Source organism: Anas platyrhynchos, chromosome 1, assembly GCF_047663525.1.
Source record: "Anas platyrhynchos isolate ZD024472 breed Pekin duck chromosome 1, IASCAAS_PekinDuck_T2T, whole genome shotgun sequence".
In the NCBI taxonomy this organism is placed as follows: Eukaryota; Metazoa; Chordata; class Aves; order Anseriformes; family Anatidae; genus Anas; species Anas platyrhynchos.
In genome coordinates this window covers 62,950,687-62,970,596 of record NC_092587.1, presented here as the reverse complement: position 1 = coordinate 62,970,596, position 19,910 = coordinate 62,950,687, and the positions used below count along the sequence as shown (strand labels likewise).

The following is a 19,910-nucleotide window of genomic DNA, read 5'->3' as shown; positions in this document are numbered from 1 at the left end:
GAAGAAATTGCTGTTCATTAGCTGGAGCAATTACACGTGCAGCAAGCCATGCGGCCCCTCTTCCCCAGCCGCCAGGCTAGGGAGGAGAAGCTACCGAGTGCTGGGTGAGGTCTGTGCATTCGGATGCTGCTCTGAATCTCTCTGGGAGATTTGGTGAAGATCTAACAGCAGATAGGCAGCATTAAGCAGTTAAATCTTTTAAAGCCTTTTCTTTACTGGGCTGCATAGAATAATGCTTAAATATCACGATAACCATTCCCTCAGCCCCTCATCAGCAGAGATCACATTTTCAATTATTCCTCCTTGCCCTTCAGCCACTCCAAATGATTCCAAAAGGGGCTAAAGGCCCTCCCCACCTCCTCTGGGATGGCTGAAATCCCATTTGGGTGTCTGGAGCTGGTCTCCTGGCCCTGCCACAGGCCAGCTGCCTCATTCACACCTTGGCTGGTGCTGCTGACCAAGAGAGGAAAGCTGTGCTTACACAGGCAAATGTGTGCTTGTTTTGAGCCCTGACCCTTGGGCTTTTCCACTGAACCCCCTGGTCACCCTGAGTGCCCCCATCCCTGCAGAGTGGCTGCCAGAGGAGACGAAGCCCCCCTGGCTGGCCCAGCCTAGATGTTGCCCAACTATGCCCTGACCCCAAGAAATTCCCCCTCCCCCTTTTTTTTTACATAAATTTTGTTCTTATTTCACCTGCAGAGCCCTGAGAACGGACTACGGGCTTGTTTCATGTACTCCCCACAGCAGAGGCATTGCTCCAAGCACCAACTCTCTGGGGGCAAAGCAGCCGCAGCTCAGGTGCTGTGGTGCAGAGAGCCTAGGGACATGCTGCCTATGTGGAGCAGCACAGAAAAACTCTTTTTGGTAGTCTGTCCTCATCTCCTGATGCCCGTGCCCAAAGACAAATGCTCTTCCCCTTCAGGGACTGTGAAAAAGCAGTGATATTTCAGAGCAGGGACCAGGGAAGCCCATGTGCTGCTCAATATACAGAAAATAAACAAAAGGCTCTTCACTGGAAGTGTCTTCAACATCAAGACTGTAAGGTCAACAACAAAATCAGTATCGTTTGATACCACATTAGACCCAGCAAGCACAGGAGTAGGTTTGCAGGGGGTGGAGGAACTATCAAGGTGGCACTTCTAAAACACAACACTTAACCTGTGATGCTTGATTTCTGTAATAAAAATGGAAATACAGTCAACATCAAAACCGAACTGTCAGAAACCAGTCTAGCAGAACAGCAGCCTGGACGTGCCGTACTGTAACCATGTGTTCATCTCTCTCTCCCCCTGCCTCTCCTTCCTCCCCCTCGTTTCAAAGCTCCACAAAGGCATGAAGAAATGAAGCCCACCCAAACCAGACATGGGTGCAAAGGGCAGGATATACATTGCAGGAGGTGTAACACGCTGCCAGAGAACAAGAACGTGAGAGGCATCTGAAAGACAGCTTCAGTCACACAGTGATTTAACTAATATAGCCATTGCCATGAAAATCACTACTGTAATTTAGAATCAATTCACGCTGATAACAAAGAGAGAGGTGGAAGGAAATGAATGCACTCGTCTACAGGACAGAAGCTAAATCTCCTCATAGAGACCATCTCCTGAGGCAGACTGCTATTTAGGTCTGCAAATCACGGCAATACAGCTTTTACATACATACCTCCACCACTGGAATTGTCTGACTATGTTTCTGTATTTGCAGCTCAGCACGCAGATGTACCATGCCTCCAACAACCCTAAAAGCAGGCACGCAGTCTGCAGGCATTAAACACAAGCTGCACGTGTAATCTGCTCAGGCTAAGGAGCAGTTCGTGTGGGACTATGCAGAGATTGCACGTCAAACCCATGTTGGACCAAACAAGTTAAAAAAAATTAAAATTTCCCTGTGAACTTCAATTCTGCATAGTTATTATAAAATGATAAATTAACTGATATAAGTTAATTACCCTTTTACTGCCTTGCACTGATTGAGCCAAGGATCAGCACACAGAGGGCTCACCCATCCAGTTTCAAATTCCCATAACACGTAATTCCTAGTTCAGAAAATGCTTTAAAGCACTTATTGTTGAAGCCAGTCACGTTATATTCTCAAAAATGAATATATTTGAACACAAAGAGTTAACATTTCCACTGCACCTGTCAGTGGCTTGCTCCGTCAGGTTACCTGCTGTACAGTAACCACTTATTTCAGATTTTCATACTTAAAAGGTGAGCTTTCACTACTCAACGACGTTTAAATAACATCAGTGTTGTGTGTGGATGGCTCAGTGCTGACTCATGTCTTGTTCAGATGCACTGCAGAGATGTTACTCTCTACCACTTCAAAGTGCAATTATCTGGCTTGATTTAAGAAACAAAAAAACTTCACTGAAGCCTGCCAGCCTTAAAACAGTACCCAACATGTCAGGAGGTAGAAAGAGCACATGTAGTATGAAGCACCCATTAGAGGAGAGACAGATCATTTGTCACACAAAAAATAACTTAGTTAAAGCCAGAATGAACTCTACCATCATATAGAGATTCAACAAAAGAATACCAGTTTGCATAATATAAATCATATTTTCTTTAAAAACGTTAGCCACATTAACTTTACTGAATAAGGAAGCAGGAGCGCTATTTAAAAATTAGGAGAACCAATGGGCAGATAAAACCTGGGCAGCTCCCAGCATGAAGGGGGTGGTGGTGATGGAGGCCACCGGGCTGTGCCCACACAAGTTGCGCCACCACGAAGATGAACCAATTTTCTACATTCCTAATGCATAATTTTTGCAAATAGATACTGACATAGTGATGAGATCAGCAAAATGCAGCACAGGGACAAAAACCTGCAGAAACCAAGCAAATATTTTTGAAACCTGCTTTACAGGTAAGAAGAAAGCTTCACTTAGCTAAACCCTGAGTTTAAGAGGCCAACTACAGAGGGATCTGTGCTGGAAGACTTGCACTGTGTCCTCTTCTGAGGGTGACTGCAGGTAACGCAGCACAAAGAGGACAGACAAAAGCACCAAGTTCACAGGATGCCAGAATACAAAAGGATTCAGAAGAGAGAAGTGGCCAGAAAAGGGGAAATGCACAGGCCAGGAAAGAAAGAAAGGGGGAAAGCAGGACACAGGTAAAGAATGTGGAAAAAAACAGAGCTAAATGAAGAGGAAGATTAAAAAAAAAAAAAGATAATATAAGCCTTTTTGTAACTGTGTAACAAAGCAAAACCTTCCCTCAAAAGATAAAATAAAATAAAAAATCAGTTGCTCTTTGTGGGCAGCACTACAAATTGCCAGAGTGCTAATATATTCCCATGCTTGATGTGCAATCAGTGTTTTCCTTTGCAATATTTAATCTCATTTATCAAGCTTCTTAGTACAAATTAAGTTACAAGGTAATCAATTAGATTGAAAACACAGCTTGCTTCATTGTTCTAATTCTGCACTGTAAGCATATTCACCGTCATTTAACAATTAGCTAATCACAAACCATGAAGTGTTTATGTAGCTTGCCTTTTTGTCATTCAAATTCCTTTCCTCAATTGTTGCAAAACGTATCAGCCAGTGGAATCCCAGATAAAATTTTAAGAGCCTGGCAAAAAAAAAAAACAAAACATGGGAAAGAAAAGGAAAATATGTAGAAACCACAACGTGGTGCTGGTGTTTGAAAAAGGAAAGGACAACTCTGGAAACCAATGCTCTTTTCCAGGTTGGTAGACACACTGCCTAAGTGACTGCAGCCCGTTTCCTCCTGGGATAATTTCTAGGAGGACTTTTGCAGAAACCATTGTCTTAGGAGGTTACAGCAGTGTGGACAGGACATTTTTGAACTCAGAGGAAGCTGCAGCTGCTGCCTGCAGATTCAGAAACTTTTCCTATGAAGTGGGGGATGTATCAAAGGGGGTGAGTGCAGACTGAGTATCCCAAGCAGTACACTGCTGCCTGATTTTTTTTTTTTTTTTAACCTTAATGAAAAGAAATGAAAAATTAAATTTGGAGTTACTGTCAGGGAGGTTTTTGCTTAGCTGAGCAAGTCAATATTCCCTGACCACCCCAGGGGAGAAGGTACAGATCAGCCCCAATGACACCAAGCAGGCACCTGCAGCCTGAATGAGCTGGCCAGAAGAGGAGCTCATGTAAAAGGGGCTGTCTTCCCGACTTACACTGAGCAAGCAGATGAGTGAATGCAGCAAAAAGCGTAATGCAGGCTAGGGCCAGAGGAGCACAGGTCCACCCTCCTGTCCAGGCTCCTAAAGGACACCTTGGGGGCACAGGAAGGAGGCAGCAGAGTGACAGAAGTAGGGCAGAGCAGGCTGCCGAGCACGACTGCGGGCTGACAGATGAAACATTATTAGGCTTCGCTTTATGACAGACCTCGGTGTTTTAACACTTATACATGGTAACGTGACCAGCGTTTGTTCCCAGCTGCGTTTAGGTGGAAGTGATCCAACGTGACCGTCAGCCCTTCCTCTGTCCCCAAGGCCTGCTTGCTGTGGCTAGCAAGCAAGAGCCAGACACCTCCCCTTCCAAACACAATTTCTGCCTGTCCAAGCAACGTGGTTGTCTGGAATCACACAAAGGACCTAGGACTGAACAAACTGAAAATATTCGTTCTTTGCATGATATTCCTGACCTAGATATAATATGATACTTATAATGGCCCAGTGACTGTGAGAGAGGTACCTTCACCACTCTGTCTCATTGCAGGAAAGGAATAGCTAGCTAACATTATGAGCTCTGGTTATACGTTTGTTAGCTTATTTGTTCAGAAAGGGAAACAATAAAAAACTGATTGCTAGCCAGCAAGGACAGGTTTCTATTAAAATAGCTTTGAAGTGGTCTATTTGCTACGGTCCAAAAACAACTGAGTGGAGCATGGAAATGATTTTTCTCTCCTGAAAATACACTTTCTTACAACATTCAGGATACAAAATTCACTATATAAAACTGAAGTCTGCAAAATTAAATCTGATCTACATATTAATTAATATCTTTTGCATTAGTTTCATCAACACATGAGCATATGTACACACACACGCTACATCCAAAGTGCCTGAGAATGAAGATGAAATTTTCTCTTCCCACATGCCCATACTCAAAGGCTAGGGCCTGTGTGCAAATATAACATATCCCCAAGAAGCATATACTGGGAAATTCAAATTAATTTTGGAAGGCTACAGTTCAATCGATTTTGTGGTCAAAAGAATTATACTGTTCTTGCAGAGAGCATGAAAAGGCTATCTATTGTATCTGTGGGTGTAAATTCAGCAGAATCACATATCTTAAATGGGGGAGAAAGAGAGTCCTCTCAGCTGCTCGCATAAAATGCCAGGAATCAGAAAGATATAAACAGATGGTCTTGAGATTTTCCAATTACAAACCTTTTTGGCAATACACAACTGGAGGAATTCCAAACATTTGTCACTTTGACATCACTTTGCAGTAAGTAATGGGATTTTTGTATTTACAAATTCTGAAACATGCTGCAGTTTGAGGACCAGAACCAGCTACATCAGAAATTACCACTGCAGGAGTTAAAATCACATTTAAATGGGCACAAATCTAACAGAAGTATCTTTGAAGGCACAAAGAAAACTGTTTTTAGTTTAATGCTTATTCATAGACTCGGTAAGATCCTGTGACAGAGCCTGAACGTGTAAGTAACTTGGAGCAGGCTGAGCCTGCTCGCGCTGTTGCTGACACTATAAAACTGAAACTTGGTGTAAGGATAAAAGACAGACTGCTAAACACATCTCCCAGAAGTTGAAGAAATCCTCTGTTTCTCAAGGAAACATTACCTTTAAGCTTCTGTCTTCTCTTGCAAGATGACTACAAAGAACTTTGAAATAAGCATTCCTCCTTTTATTTTTGTGGGTGTTAACTCAAAAACTAATTGCAATTCTTTAAACATTCAACACTTACGGATATCTTATTTTAACAGTTGCAAGTCTTTTGCATAGTAGGTTATTAAAATAGGATTAGCTAGCACTGGGGGGCACAAAAGGTGTATAAATAGAATTGTGTGGGCACCTCACAGAGGAGCCTAGAGCAGCGTGTGTGCATGCCATTTTCTGAAGGAAAAGCTAGCTTTCAAAATGTGGACTCTCACATTTATCTGTGCTCTACCTTGACCTATCACTGAAATTGGAAGTTAGGGTATGAGCTAATCATTTTGTAAGCCGTCATCATTGATGCTCAAATCATTCCATTTTTTAAGGAAAGAGGGGAAATAATCTATTTTCTGGGTCTTGGGGGAAGGAAAAATGTAACCTACAGCTCTTACTTCCCATTATATTGATATAGAAATCATGTTAATTAGTTGCTACAGGATCTCATTTTACATTAGGCAAATTAACTTCATAATGATATGCTCAATTCCATAGCTATAGGTACCCCTACCTTCACATCAAAGCACAGCACAGAGCCTAACCTGAATCAGAAGAATTTCCAAAAAAAGAACCACATACTCTCCAACCTCACTGAGTTGTTATTCCAGGTTACTCCAATCTGGAAACTGAAAAAGCTACAAAAATCTTTGGGGCACATAATAATAGCTAAAGGAAAGAGAGAGAACAGAGAGGGCACTAATTCCCTTCCGCATGATGATGTAGAAGCTTCAATACCAGAATTTATTTCAGAATGTGAATTTTGGCTTGGGTTTCCAAATTATCCTATTTAGTGCAAAACAGGAAACTGATTTTAAATTTATTATGACAATGATAAAACTAAAAATATGTATGAGGAAACATGGTACTCATCACTAGAATAGAAAATTCTGAGGAACCTTCACAAAACCAGAACTAACACTTTCTAGTGTAACCCAAATTATGGCTATACCTTCAGAATCATCTGGTAGAAACCAGAAAAGGAAGGAGTTGCTTTGGTTTATTTACTCTGGCTAGAAACCATTCAAAACTGAGACCGCTGACCATTGATGTGGATCTTTCATTAGAGAAACCTCCTTTCAATTCCAGAAAATAAAAAAAAATGCTTACTTGTTGTTGGTAGGTCCTGTTGCTAAGACGTCTGATTGCAATTTTGGGAAAAATCCTTGTTCGTATTTCCCTTGACCAATCTTCATATCAAGTAAATGTGGGTGGATGGCTGTGTGATCGATCTTCATCAGCCGCTGCTCGATGGACTGGGCTGCAAGTTATATCCACACGTCAGCAACCCTGTCAGCGAGCTACATGTGCTACAACAAGCAGTCATGCTCTGATCCCGAGTAAGTCTCTAAGAAGTTAAAAATGCACCTTACTGCCTGAAATCCAACACTTAAGGGAGAAAACACCTGTGCTGTTATTTTGTTATTTGGCATTATCTGGACACAATAGTGTTGGGACAAACATGTTAGCTGTTAGGCAAGCTGGTATTGAGGGGCAGGATAGGTTACAAGTTGATAAGGGCAGTGCAAACTTCCCCTGCAGCTCGGTGTTTGGCCTCAGCGCTCCTTCTGGTAAAACACCTGGGGCCTGCTGGGCCTGGAGCAGCTCCCTGTGAGGGCTGGACACTTTTCTTGGAAAATGAAATGTCTTCCGTCCCAGAGACAAATCCAAGTTTTGCAAATGTCTGCCACTTGTGTGATGCTCCTCCTGAGGGCGGACATGCTAGTGCTGGCTGACAGGCCATCAAAAAGCACAGGTAGCCAGCAAGGCCTCGAGGGCAACAAGCAGACATTTAGACGTGGCAGAGGCTACAACAAGAGTGGAGAGGGCTCCACTCTTGGAGTGGAGAGGGCTAAAAACCCTGGTGCCACTGATACCAGTCTAGTTTGGTCATGATGTGGTATGGGGGTTTCACCTTGGCTCTCCAGAAGAGCACAAATGAAACCTGTCACCCTCTCACCAATGAGTCAGATGTGCTGTGAACCAGAGGGGAGAGGGGGCGGTGGGGCGAGAGCAGCATTGAATTAACAAATTCAGTATGCAACTTCAGTATTTTTTCCCCCCTAAAAAAAAAAAAAAATCCCTTTGGAGGTTTTATTTTGGAGCTAATGGCTGGGTAGTATAGGGACAGAAGGTTTGAAGGGTTTTGAAAACAGTGGGTTAAACAAACAAGTGTTGGAGTGGTGCTGGGCCCATGTGTGTGAGTGGAAAATATGAAATAAAGTTGGCATTACTATCAGTTTGCTGCTTTTCAAGACACAGAAAATGAGGTTCCGGTGCCACAATATCTACCAAAACTAGACGTTGAATAGACAGGCGACCTGTAAATTAGAATTGTTTTTAAACAGAAAGAGTTAAGCAGATATAGGATTTCTTTCTATTTCTGTCACACTTGTAACAAGCAAAATGCTCTCAAGCAATTAGAAAACTAAAAACAACAACAACAAAACACAAGAAATGTGCTTGCCTCAGTTCATTAATTTGTATCCCAACGAATTGAAGAGTATAATTTCCCTATATTACTTGGAAATTAAATAAATACTTGCACAGTAAGAAACTCAAGTGTAATTTGAAAATATGTCCTGTGACTATAGTGATAAAACCATCCAGATCCGCAGCACACAGCATGTTGTTCGCTAACACTGCACATCTCCTGCTGGAGCTACCAAATGTGCCACACAGGATTATGTCCCCACAGCTCTAGCCAAACGGTGTGAGCCCAAACCCCTTCCTTTTTACAGGAAGGGGTAGACGAGGTGAGTGTCCCAGGTACTGGGGTTCAGCTCCTTGGTGTGGCTGGCGCTGGTCCCACCGACACAGCGAGGGGAGGCTCTGCTGGTGGTGGGACAGGAGCTGCCTGGAAGGGGATGCAGTGAGCCCCTGCCTGCAGCCCAGATTTCAGCTTGGGTTTGTTGAACAAACCGGTGGGCTTGAAGAAAAGTAGAGGCTCCTGATATTTAGAGCTTTTAAAAGACTGCTGAAGTTTTTGCCTAAGAACAACAGACACTGCAGAGTGCTGCACAGGTTGATCAGGCTTCCTCACTGGTTGCAGCACTCCCATGACTGAGGACCTGTACCTCCTTGTGGCTGACATTGTACTTTTGAATATTTTATTAGCCCACCCGAACGTACCTGCTTCCTTCAGAGTGCTGCATTTCTGATAGTTGGATGTCCGCAGTGCAGGGGCCCTTACGTTATACAGCCTTATTTTCTCAATTCGGGAGTCAAAAACTCGCAGGAAAGGGTCCTTCTCTTCCCACTGGGAGATTATCTTGTTGTCTATGAAGGTTGCAAACATCTGTGTTTCGATGAAGTGCGACAGGAATGGGAGGTAAGGCTCAGGTTGGTCCGAGAGGAAGGAAGCCTGAAATACAGAGCAGGGCATTAGTGCCACGCTCCTGCTGTGCTCCAACATGATGAGCTGTCCTACAGCAGAGAACTGATGCAGCAGCCACCAGGAAGGCTTGGACAAGGCTTCGCCACCACAAAAACACCCCTCAGAGAGGATGGGATCCAGATACTGAGGGGTCTGGCTCATGGGTCACCTCTCTGGTCACAACTGTGAGAAATAAGGAGCTTGGGAGGCTTTGTGACAGCTCGAGTAAAGGGAAAATGGAGCTCCTGAAGCTCCATCTGCACTGCCATGTCTTTCAAAGCAGTCTAGTGGCTACTACCTGCAGGCACCAGCTGTGTGTAACCTGTGTGTGCCCACGTGGGACCTCCAGTCCACACACCCCTGCTTAGGACCGGGTCACTTACTGAGGTGTCGTATTTAGTTAGGGATGCACAATGCTTTTCAGCTAATATTCCTCAGTGAAGTTAAGCAGGGCAACTGATCTTGAGATTCCAATTAAATTGAGCATGTGCTTAAATCTCTAACTGAGCTCTGAAAACCCCCACCTTAAAAACCCATTTTATTGTATAAGTACTAGCAGAGACTGCATAAACAAACCCTGACTTCTGAAAGCTGCTACTGTTCAACACCTAAGTACAAACAAAAACAATAAAAGGCACTGTAGTGATTTTTTGTTTGTTTGTTTTTGTGTGTGTGATAAAAAACTGACTGAAATCAATATTTAGTCTGTTCTTTACTATTTATCCCTCTGACATTCTCCTCAGAGTAGGACTTGTGTCTATAAAAGCTGATGGCTAAGAGCGTTATCTACTTTGAGAAGTCATTCAGAAATAATAATTGTGCAAGCTTCCAGACATTTCTCATTCCTCTTGCTAACCTCCACTCTACTTATTTCCCCATTTCTAATCTCAGCTTCCTATTCACTCTTGTGTACACACTACAATGGAGCCATAACAGTACTCTTCTGACATAATGACGTGATAACCTTCTACAGAACAAGACTACATGTTAACAAAAAGCCCTACTGCGAGATTAGGAAATAAAAAACATGAAAAAGTGGATCCGCTTTTTGTCTTGTGTGCGCACCTCTCCTTTCAGCAAAGGAAAATAAAAGAAGAAAAGTCAATTTCTATTGCAGCCCTTCCAGAAAACCCACAGGAAAGCCCCCATCAGTCTGTCTGCAGGGCTGGTACATGCCAGGACAGCTCTGAGTGGCTCAGCAGATCCACACCAATTTACCTTGCCAGATGACCTGGCCCCGTGTAATCAAAATGGCAGATGAAGAAGGGAGGATTGAAGAGTACCTAGGCTACATATACATGACACAGATAGTCACCCCCACCTCCTAGAGCACTTTTAGGTGGAAAAATAAATACACAGCTATCTTTACTTTGTCGAAGTTCTGCATTTGTTCCCTGTTGGTCAGCCACGATTCCAGATCAGGGGCAGCCTGAATGACGAACGCCTCATAGTCTGCAAACATTTGTGTGAAGCGGTTGGCAAACACCTCCCGGAGCTGCACGTTCAGTTTGTAGTCCCTCAGCTCCACCTCTTCACACTGCAATTTCACATCCTTCTCTTTTTCCACCAGGGGAGCTGTGATGGTCATCTTCTCCATCGTCACGCCTGTTCTCTTGGCGAGAGCTTGCAGGCGGGCAATGGTTTCGTTGCCTTTCAGTAGCTCGTACATATTGAGGGCATTGCCAGGGATGTTCCCATTCTTTTTGTCATTCACCAAGTCACTAAGCACCAGGTTCTTGAGTTTGGTGGCGCTGTCGCTGCAGTGCAGATTACCCTCCGGTGGGATCCCAAACTGCAGGAGGACCTCGGAGATCTCCTGGATGAACTCCAGTTTGTTGGGGAACTGGGGAAATTCCTCTGGCAGTTCAATGAAATGGTTGTCGATGTCCACAAAGCACAAATTTGCCTGAAAGATGAAGAAAAGTTTCAAAATGGACACTCAGCATTGAGGGGACTACTGTGCTAAGTAGCCCAATTTTCCCAGAATGTTTCCAGACAAAAGGATAAGAGCACACATTTGCAAGAGAATTACTTTTAAGCATGACTTCAGTAATGCTGAGGGCCAGGTGGATGTCACTGATTTAATAAATTAATAATGACTCCCCAGTTTGTTCTCCTGGGACTTGTGGATCCTAAACTTGTTGATCCTATTGCAAAGCCTTGATATTCCCTCCCAGCACAGCTGGGGAGGCAGCAGCAAGTGGGATGTGCAGCACCACTTCTCAGCCCCTGTAAACACTAGCAGCATAAATCACCACATCTCCACGCTGTGTTTTTTACTGGGGGCATCTGTAGTTGTGCTACCAACAAACAAGGATGTCACTTAGAAAGATGATGCAGGGGCAAAGCTACAAAAGAGGGTCCCATGCAAATCCTTTGTGATCATGCCTGAGTATATCCTGTCCACAAGATATACTGTTTCCCCACTTTCCCCATTCCCCTGCTTCTGTCTTTTCATCTTGGAAACTGCTTTGCCTGAGATACAGATTGCTCTCAGACAGCTTTTCTGTGCATGGAGATGGATCTCAGCCCAGAAGATTAACACTAAGTGGAGACATGAATCTAGCAGACCAGACACTAGCAGTCAATGGGGGCAGGGAAGCACCCTACATAAAAATTAATTACATTGCAAGTGCGCCCTCGGGAATAATAGTAGAGTGAAAAACAGTAACTGGTGTTCTGAACTGTGGCTTACAGCTGAAATTCAGTGAGTGCACCATGCTGAATAAAATCTTAAAAGAGGACAGATTCTCCAGGTGCTGAGCTCTGACGGGTTTCACCCTGGCATTAAAAGCTGAATACACCACAAGACAGCAGGAGCAGGTCTGTGTTAGTCTGACTCAACCACTGCCACAGCTCCTCCAGCTTCTCTAAGGCACGTGGACTGCTCTTTGCTTCTCACGAAATGCTGCAGACTAAGGGTATTAGTAGCCATTTGGTAGAAATACCCCTTCAGCTTACTTTTTCATAGTAAATTGGACTGTACAACGCATTTCTTTATACAAAACAACTTGCTTTAGCTAACTATGTAGCTACTAAAGAGTTATGGATGCGTTAGTATGGTTTCTTAGCTCAGGGACTGTCTTCTTATCTATCAATATTTCATTTCAAAGGCTTTTTAATTTCAGCTCTGCATATCATTTGCAAAATTTGAAAAATGAGATTTGGATTCAGAACACCCTTGGGGAATTGGTCTCACTTCTCTCTTCAAAAACACCCGATGATTAAAGTTAATGCAGAGGGATTAGTAACCTTAAGACAGCATGATGGCCAGTTGTTAGAATTTTTATCTCTAACGTACAAATGGTTTATATTTAGACTAAAAGCCTGACAAGCCAGCCCCTGGCCTGAACAAGAAAGGAATGCTAAAGTGAACAGTGCTTCCTCACTGCTTGCATGTTGAAGGACATTATTTTATTTTTTTGTTTGTCTAGAGGAATTTGAGATTCAAGATCTTCCCAGGTCAATTCCCCTCCTTTCCCTCTCCCACAGTTATGGGACCTGTGGTGCTCCTAAATGCTGGGCTGTTATTTTTTACCCAATTGCTAAACATTTTAACAGGGTGTTTTTTCACTCCCACAATTACTGTTCCCTCATTGGAAATATTCAATTTGTTATCCCAGTGATACTGCAAACCCATCACATTAAAATTTTAATTTAATGAAAATGACAGCTTAATCTGCTAACTAAAAGCATATGACTAATAACTTCAAAAAAAACCACCACAGTAATTATGTAACATTAATATGGTTTTACTGAAAAGCATTATTAGATAACAGCTTCATTTCCACACCAGTGCAAATTTCATGTGATTGGACCGTTGTATCCAGGAGGTAAGGTTTGATTTGCAATGCTACCTGCTACCCAAGCTCAGAACCAGTCACCTCCACCTAGCACCTGAAATAAATCTTTATTAAAAACCACATTATCCTTGCCCTGTGTTTATCCCTCCACTTCCACATATAAACTCTCCTTATTGCATGTTCTTCTCCACTGCTGCTCCCACTGCCTGCTCAGTAAGAGGGCATGTTTGCAAGCCTCCATCCCCAGGAGAGGTCCCTGAAGGGACAGCAGGTGTTGTAGTGCCACAGCTATTCTTATGAAAACACCCATTTTAAGGAGAAACCCAAGTTAATATACCCAGATTGCTCAAGAAATGGGCCCTAAAGCAGTCAACATCAGGAAGCAGAGCAGACTAGCAATATCCCGAAGACTTGGCAGTGTGGAAAGTGATCAGTGGCTAGATGAAAACAAGAAGTGGTTTTAAACACTGTGGTCAAATTCCACATAGGAAAAAATCTCTGTTTCACTCTCTACCACTGGTGACTTCAACACCAAGAATCAGTGGATGACCTTTCCTTCCTTATTTTCTCAGGGGAAAGAATGATAGACAGGGCAAAGTCCTCGTGTCCCACTGCACATGGGACAGGCAATCTTCAGTGTGAAAGATCACCACTGGAGTGAGTTTCTGAGTGGTTCACAGGCCATATATTAATGCAGCTCTGGCTGATTTGAGGCCAGGATGCTGGTCTAGTGGTAGACCTCGACCTAGACAGGAATGCAGGTCTTTACTTGTGGGTATGATGAGGCTGGCAGGATGAAGCACACTTCTCATCAGGCAACAGGGTGACAGGGGCAATTTTAAACCATCTAGCTACTGTACCTGACATCCAGTTTCACAAGACCATCCCCAAATTAAATGCTCCTTAGCCCTTTGCAATAGGACCGTGACACTGGCAAAGAGTGAAACATGGTGACGCACGTGACATAGGAAAAGCAGAGAAACTTTAAGCATCACAGCAGGTAGTAGTAGAACTTAGAAGTGAGTACAACTAGCTACACTTGCTAAATTCAGAAGTACACCGAAAAGGACTGCAGAGATTTCTCCTGCTACCTCTCCCCTGCTGGAAAACAGAGTATCTGTGAAAACGGTTTTCATGGTGCCAAAGACACCTCCTAGCATGGCATGTCGTTTTCCAGCAGGGATTCACGCCAATGCCAGTAACGTGCTTCAGAGGAACAGCACCAAGGGCAGACGCTTACCTCCTGAGGCAGCTCCAGCTTGGAGCGGTCGGTTCCCTCCTTGGACTGCAGCCCCATCAGGTAGGGAACAGGAGCGTCCAGAAAATGCAGAAGGGAGGCAGGAAGGATGGGGACATACACGTGCTGCCACTGAAATGGGAACAGCAGCGTCGTGATCCCCTCTGCCACCGTCATCAGGCGCTGGTAATCTACATGGGGAGAGAACAGGAGAGACATTGAATTATCTTCCTGTGCTTCACTTCTGGAATCTGGTTCACTGGGACAGCAGTGACAACATAAATCAGAGACAGTGTTACATGGTAAGATGCTTTTTTGAAAATAAGACAATATTTAAAAGCCAAAAGCATTACTTAATTCATTAAAACTCATTACCCCCAGGAATAAACTACTGAGCATAAATATTCATATCTTATCTAGATCTATTCCATCATTAAATTCATTTATTAAAAAGATACCAAAAATTATCTCTAAAGTACAGGATAATAATACTCTGATTCTATAAAAAGCATACATTTTTTTAGGAGGAAAAAGGAGAATAAAGGAAGTGAACTTCAAAGAAACATTGTGGTGAGGCTTTCTCACTTGCTTCCTGTCTATGTTTAAGTCACTACTACTTCTAAGGCCGAGTGTATTTTCCAAGAGACTCACCTTGCTTACACACTAGCAGAAGTTCATCATCCCCAAGTATAAAAAAGGATTGTTTTAAAATAAAATCCAAACAGAAGCCTAATGGAGATTCAGTTCTTAAAATAGTCTGTATAGCTACCATTTTTATATTGCATTGTTTTCCTAAATTTCTATTTAATTCACTAGTTTATTGCTTTGTAATATTGTGGTTCAGGTAAACATATTGTGCATTACCTTTTAAACTGAAATTTAATTTGATCCAGCTGGGCCACAAAAATATTTCCTATTTCTGATTTTGGATAAAAGCAACTTATTTTTCAAATATACAGCTTGCAAGCTGTTAAAGACTATGAAACCAGGTGATTTCTTCTGTATTATAGCTGCTGCTGCATTTATGGCAGCTCCCCCTAAATTTTAAAGAGCAAAAAAGTACTTAACACCTAGCTCCTTAGGAGCCTTAACTTATTGTGAAGAAGCAGGGTATCTCATTTAACATCAGTGGCTAACGACAAGAATACCAAAGTGAATGTTTTAAGATGACTTCAGTTTTGCATGAGGTGCACAGCACAGCCAGGAAGGGAGTTATTTGGCCCCCCAAGAAAAGACCATTCTGGGGGTCTGTGACTTCGGCTGCTCTTTGCTATTCCCAGAGAGCTGTTCCTCTCAGCCCCAGTGCACAGGCACCTCACCAGCAGCTGGCAAGCGTGACTGAAGGGATATCTTCACTAGGGCTGCCTACAGCAGCAGGGCTCAGTGACAGCCATCATGTTCACACCAGCTTTGGCTTCGGCAAGTAAAAGGTTTCCACCCTCTCCAAGGCTAGACGAAGATCCTAGCTAAGACTCGGGTTGTTTCCCACCTCTCCTAGTCCCTGTGCCCCGCTCTGTGAAGTGACAGAGATATGTAGCAACACTCTGGCTTTGCATCAGGCAAGAAGCCTGTTCTACTGTAGGCCCACAACTGCTTTCTTGTGGATAGCATCCCAGCTGGGCTCCTCCTGCTCCTGAACAAGCCAGCCTGACATCCTGGCAGACATCAGTGACAGCCAAAGTGCCGTCATCTGACACTGCTCAGCTTTTAAGAGGTCACTGGGAAGATGCACTTGAATAAATATGTAAATTAAAACAACAAATTGCATAACCCTTTCTCATTCTTGTGAGCAGCTCTCTGTGGAAAACCCACCTCAATCTACAGGAGGTCAGCTGGCAGGGCAAAAACATTTTTCATCTTGTCCTGCTAATACCTAGTCACTCAGTCTTCAAACTGATTTTCCTACACACAAGTCAGTCTCAAGGTTACACCTCAAAACCACTCCTAACTACACATCAGCCATTTACGAATCTCTCCCTTTGAAATGGTCTGCAATTATACACGTCTATTGGCTGTCTTGTTGAGGAACATTTACACAAAATCAACAGAATCTACTGGTGAAGCTTGGGCATCAAAGGAATGAAGATATTATGTAAACATCAAGCTTTTTTATGTAAACATCAAACTCCACAAGCTTTAAAAGTTAAAAAAAAAAATCAAATACAGAAAATAGCATATCTTAGTATGCACAAGATGACTTCAAAGGCTTTTCTGATCTACATGGTCATGTGAAAGGACAGATCTTCATGGCAGGGTTGCAAGCATTTTTTTTGAATAAGGGCATTCAACTCTGGAAATGCATGCTCACTCTTTTTTTTTTTTTAAATAGTACTGACAATATTTAACATGTTCACTAGCGTGTTTTGTAACCGATTTACTACGAGGAAAGTTGTTTTCAGAAAACCGAGATGACAGAATTATTAGGCTATTTGTCACCATTTAGCAATGCTTGTTAGTGATTAGCAGAGATAAAAACGTTTACATACCCAGCAATTTTCACTGAAGAGAAAAATTCCCAGAAAAATAATGATATAAGAAAAAAAAAAAAAAGGAAATGGTTCTGTTGATATTTTTTTAATGAAGTAAGAACTTTGTGCTTATTTTCAAGCCTGAACAAGATTAGGCACCTACTCTTAAGTTTCCCTGTAAAGCACAAGGTCTTTTTTGACAGAAATTCTTGTACCTGTCAGCATTTGAGAGAAGCTTGTGTGTTTACTGAGGGCAACCTGGAAACAAAGGATTCACCCATTTCCCCAAACCAGAGACAGAAAAAGGGAGGCAGAATAGAAGAAAAGGAAGGAGGGAAAGAATGAAAGTGGGAGGAAAAATCAGGGTATGTATAAATGGTGTGTGTTTGTGTCAAGAGAAGAACTTCCTGACCCTGTCCTACCACCACTGTCAGACTTCAATAGCAATCTCCAACTGCAAGCCAGGGTTTGCTTGTGATTGATGAACGACAGCCCAGGTAGGAAAGATATCCTCGGATCCTGCTCCAGTTTTTGGAGCTGCAACAGGGGATTAGATAACATTTGCCAGCATAGGGAAGTGTGTTTGGAGAAGCCCGTTTGCTGAGCAGAGTGTGCACACTACAGCCCCATTCCCCATCCATCTGTTTGACATCAGGAAACATCCACAAAAGATACAAAAAGTGAAAACACTGTCGGGGTGTTACCCACTAAAGGTCACAAACTCAGCGATGAAAGGCTCAAATCAAGACAACTTCCTGAGACATGAGAATAAATTTCCTTCCTCTTCTTTTCCTACTTCCATTGCTATTTCTCTCTTCCTTGCAGCTTTCATTTCTCCCTGCCCCCAGAGTGACAACAGCTTATACCACGGGACTGATATTGCTTGGTGGCTATACCTGCTTCCCTCGCCCTGCCTTCTTGGGATACTTTCTCCAGCACAGGGAACACTGGAAAGCACAGTGCCTACAGCAAGTTCTTCATGTTCAGAGTTAAATCTCTCATTTATAAACAGGATGTCTTCCAACAGAAACTGCTCAAGGAGGATAATCCCAGGGCAAAGCAGCCCCCGTGGCATCTATTGCAAGAGCTGCCTCTGAACCGCCACTCAGCTGGATTTGGCACGGGTCTGTCTCTCACACTTAACCTTCCCCCCTAAGTGAAGAAGAGGGCAGCAGAGCTGAGTTCAAAGAGCCTGTATTCAACCCCTTCCCCTGGCAGCATCTGCCAGGGGCCCTCGGCCAAGTCTCTACATCTCACTTCCCTGCGCAGGAAAAGTAACTGCGATGCGGGCCTGCTCCACCATGGGCTGGCAGCTCTGCTGTGCAGGAGCAATGCTACAGCCACACTTTGTGAAGTTGTGGAAATACTCACAGGGATGACAGGATACAGTTTGATGCTTGAAGTGCAAGCCTTGAAAGATTCCTGTGCCATTATGAATCGCTGTTTGGTGCTAGGGATGGAAATGGTTTCAGCTTTTGAATATCGACTCATACTAAATGTTTTTCTGACGGAGGGCAAAATTTGGCAAATATTTTGGTGTTGTTGCTAATTCTTCATAATATAATAACAGGACAGCAACCAAGCAGAATGACATTATAACAGATTTCGTGCACATCGAAATATCTGTCCCAGAGAGCTCACAGTCCAAACACAAGCAGCAACTGAGAAAACAAAACAAAAGTAATCCCGCTCCTTTCGTTTTATAGATTGGGTATAGAAACTCTGAGATGCTAAGCAATTCACAAAGCTCAACATAACAATTGCTTTTTCCCACTGTACAAAGCAGTCTGATATCTCAAAATCCTTCCCATGCTGCAGCAAAGCAAAACAAATATTTGAGAAGGGAAAGAGACATCAATGTCTCTGTTCAGAACGGCAGAGACCTCCCTTGCTCAGGCGCTTCCCCAAAACAGGTTCAAATCTTTAGTCATAAACAGAAGAGCTTTCCACCTGGGGGGGCCTTCTTGGCAAATGCCCAACCACTGGATTTTTGATTATAAAGCACGTGCAAAAGCACTCACACTCATGCAAACCAGAACCTGTATTCTTGCTGTCATCAGTACACCATTATTTCAGTTTCATTTCATCTGCCTGCCTAATGAAAAAACAATTTGGTAGCTTTCCACCTATCTCTTGCAGTAACCATCCAGAGGTAACACAGAAAGCCTACAGCATAGCTGGAGCCTCAGCACGGATCTTCTAAATCCAGTGCAATGCTTTAAATAAATAAAATAAAAAGGGTGGAGGGGAAGGCCATGCTTCCTCCTTCTTTTCCTTTTTACATCCTTTTTTGTATAAAATTTGCAAGTACTTGGAAATATTTGAAAGGATGGGTTATCTGGACACCACTTCCTTTTCTCTACAGCTTTTTGAACATACAACAAGCATAACTGTGACTCTGCAAATCCGTGTCATCATATGTATCCTGGAAGATGACAGTCCAATCATCCACGAAGAGTGTTTTTCTGAAAGGAAAAAAACAAAGCTGGTGGGGCATGTCCCTACCCATGGCAGAGGGGTGGGGCTTGATGGTTTTTCGGGTCCCTTCCAACCGAAAACATTCTGTGACTCTATGATCAATAGCTTTTCCACACACTACCTCTTCAGTTGGAAGTATTATAAGTAATTGCAATTCAACATTTACTTTTTGTAATGAAATGTGGATTAGCTGAGTCAGGTACACTGGAGAAACCGGGAAATAAAAAAGAATATTTTGGTTTGAGCTCTGAGCATAAGGCAGGACTGACACACAACATCCCAGCCAACAATCATGAGACCTGCCTGGTGGCTTGCTGCCCTCAGATCTGTGAGGCTTATATATAGCACACCGCAGATGAAAAGGAAATCTGAAATTCACATCTGAGATAAAAATTGTTTATGAAAGCAAAGTTTTTCAAACCTGAGCTCAACAGATCCTCTGGAGCAATGCATACGAGACTTCAAAGCGCCCTGGAAGCTTCCATCTCAGACCTGACTTGTGCACTGGCAGCGGGAATGAGTGACAAGTCAGGCTGGGTGACTTTCAGGAGATGTCACATTTGCTTCGGGAAGTATTTATTCACCACAGGGAGCACTGTGCAGCAGTGCTGCCTTCAGGGAACTTCAGCAGGCCGCAGACGCGGGGCTGTAGGCAGCAGAGTCTTGGGTAAAGGACCAGG

The 19,910-nt window shown here is 43.2% G+C and overlaps 1 protein-coding gene across 6 annotated transcripts in view; it reads right to left on the bottom strand.

Moving 5' to 3' along the window:
- Positions 1 to 19,910, bottom strand: part of DENND5B (DENN domain containing 5B) — a 109,328-nt gene that overhangs the window by 27,603 nt on the left and 61,815 nt on the right. For 3 of the 6 annotated variants that reach the window (XM_038185013.2, XM_038185027.2, XM_038185015.2), the window contains 5 exons: positions 14,288 to 14,475; positions 10,614 to 11,150; positions 9,001 to 9,232; positions 8,103 to 8,189; positions 6,979 to 7,129 (listed from right to left, as the gene is read on the bottom strand). In XM_038185013.2, coding sequence (XP_038040941.2) covers positions 6,979 to 7,129; positions 8,103 to 8,189; positions 9,001 to 9,232; positions 10,614 to 11,150; positions 14,288 to 14,475 — 1,195 coding nt within the window. The remainder of the gene's footprint in view (positions 1 to 6,978; positions 7,130 to 8,102; positions 8,190 to 9,000; positions 9,233 to 10,613; positions 11,151 to 14,287; positions 14,476 to 19,910) is intronic. The other 3 variants (XM_038185023.2, XM_027470147.3, XM_027470215.3) reach the window with 1 other exon arrangement.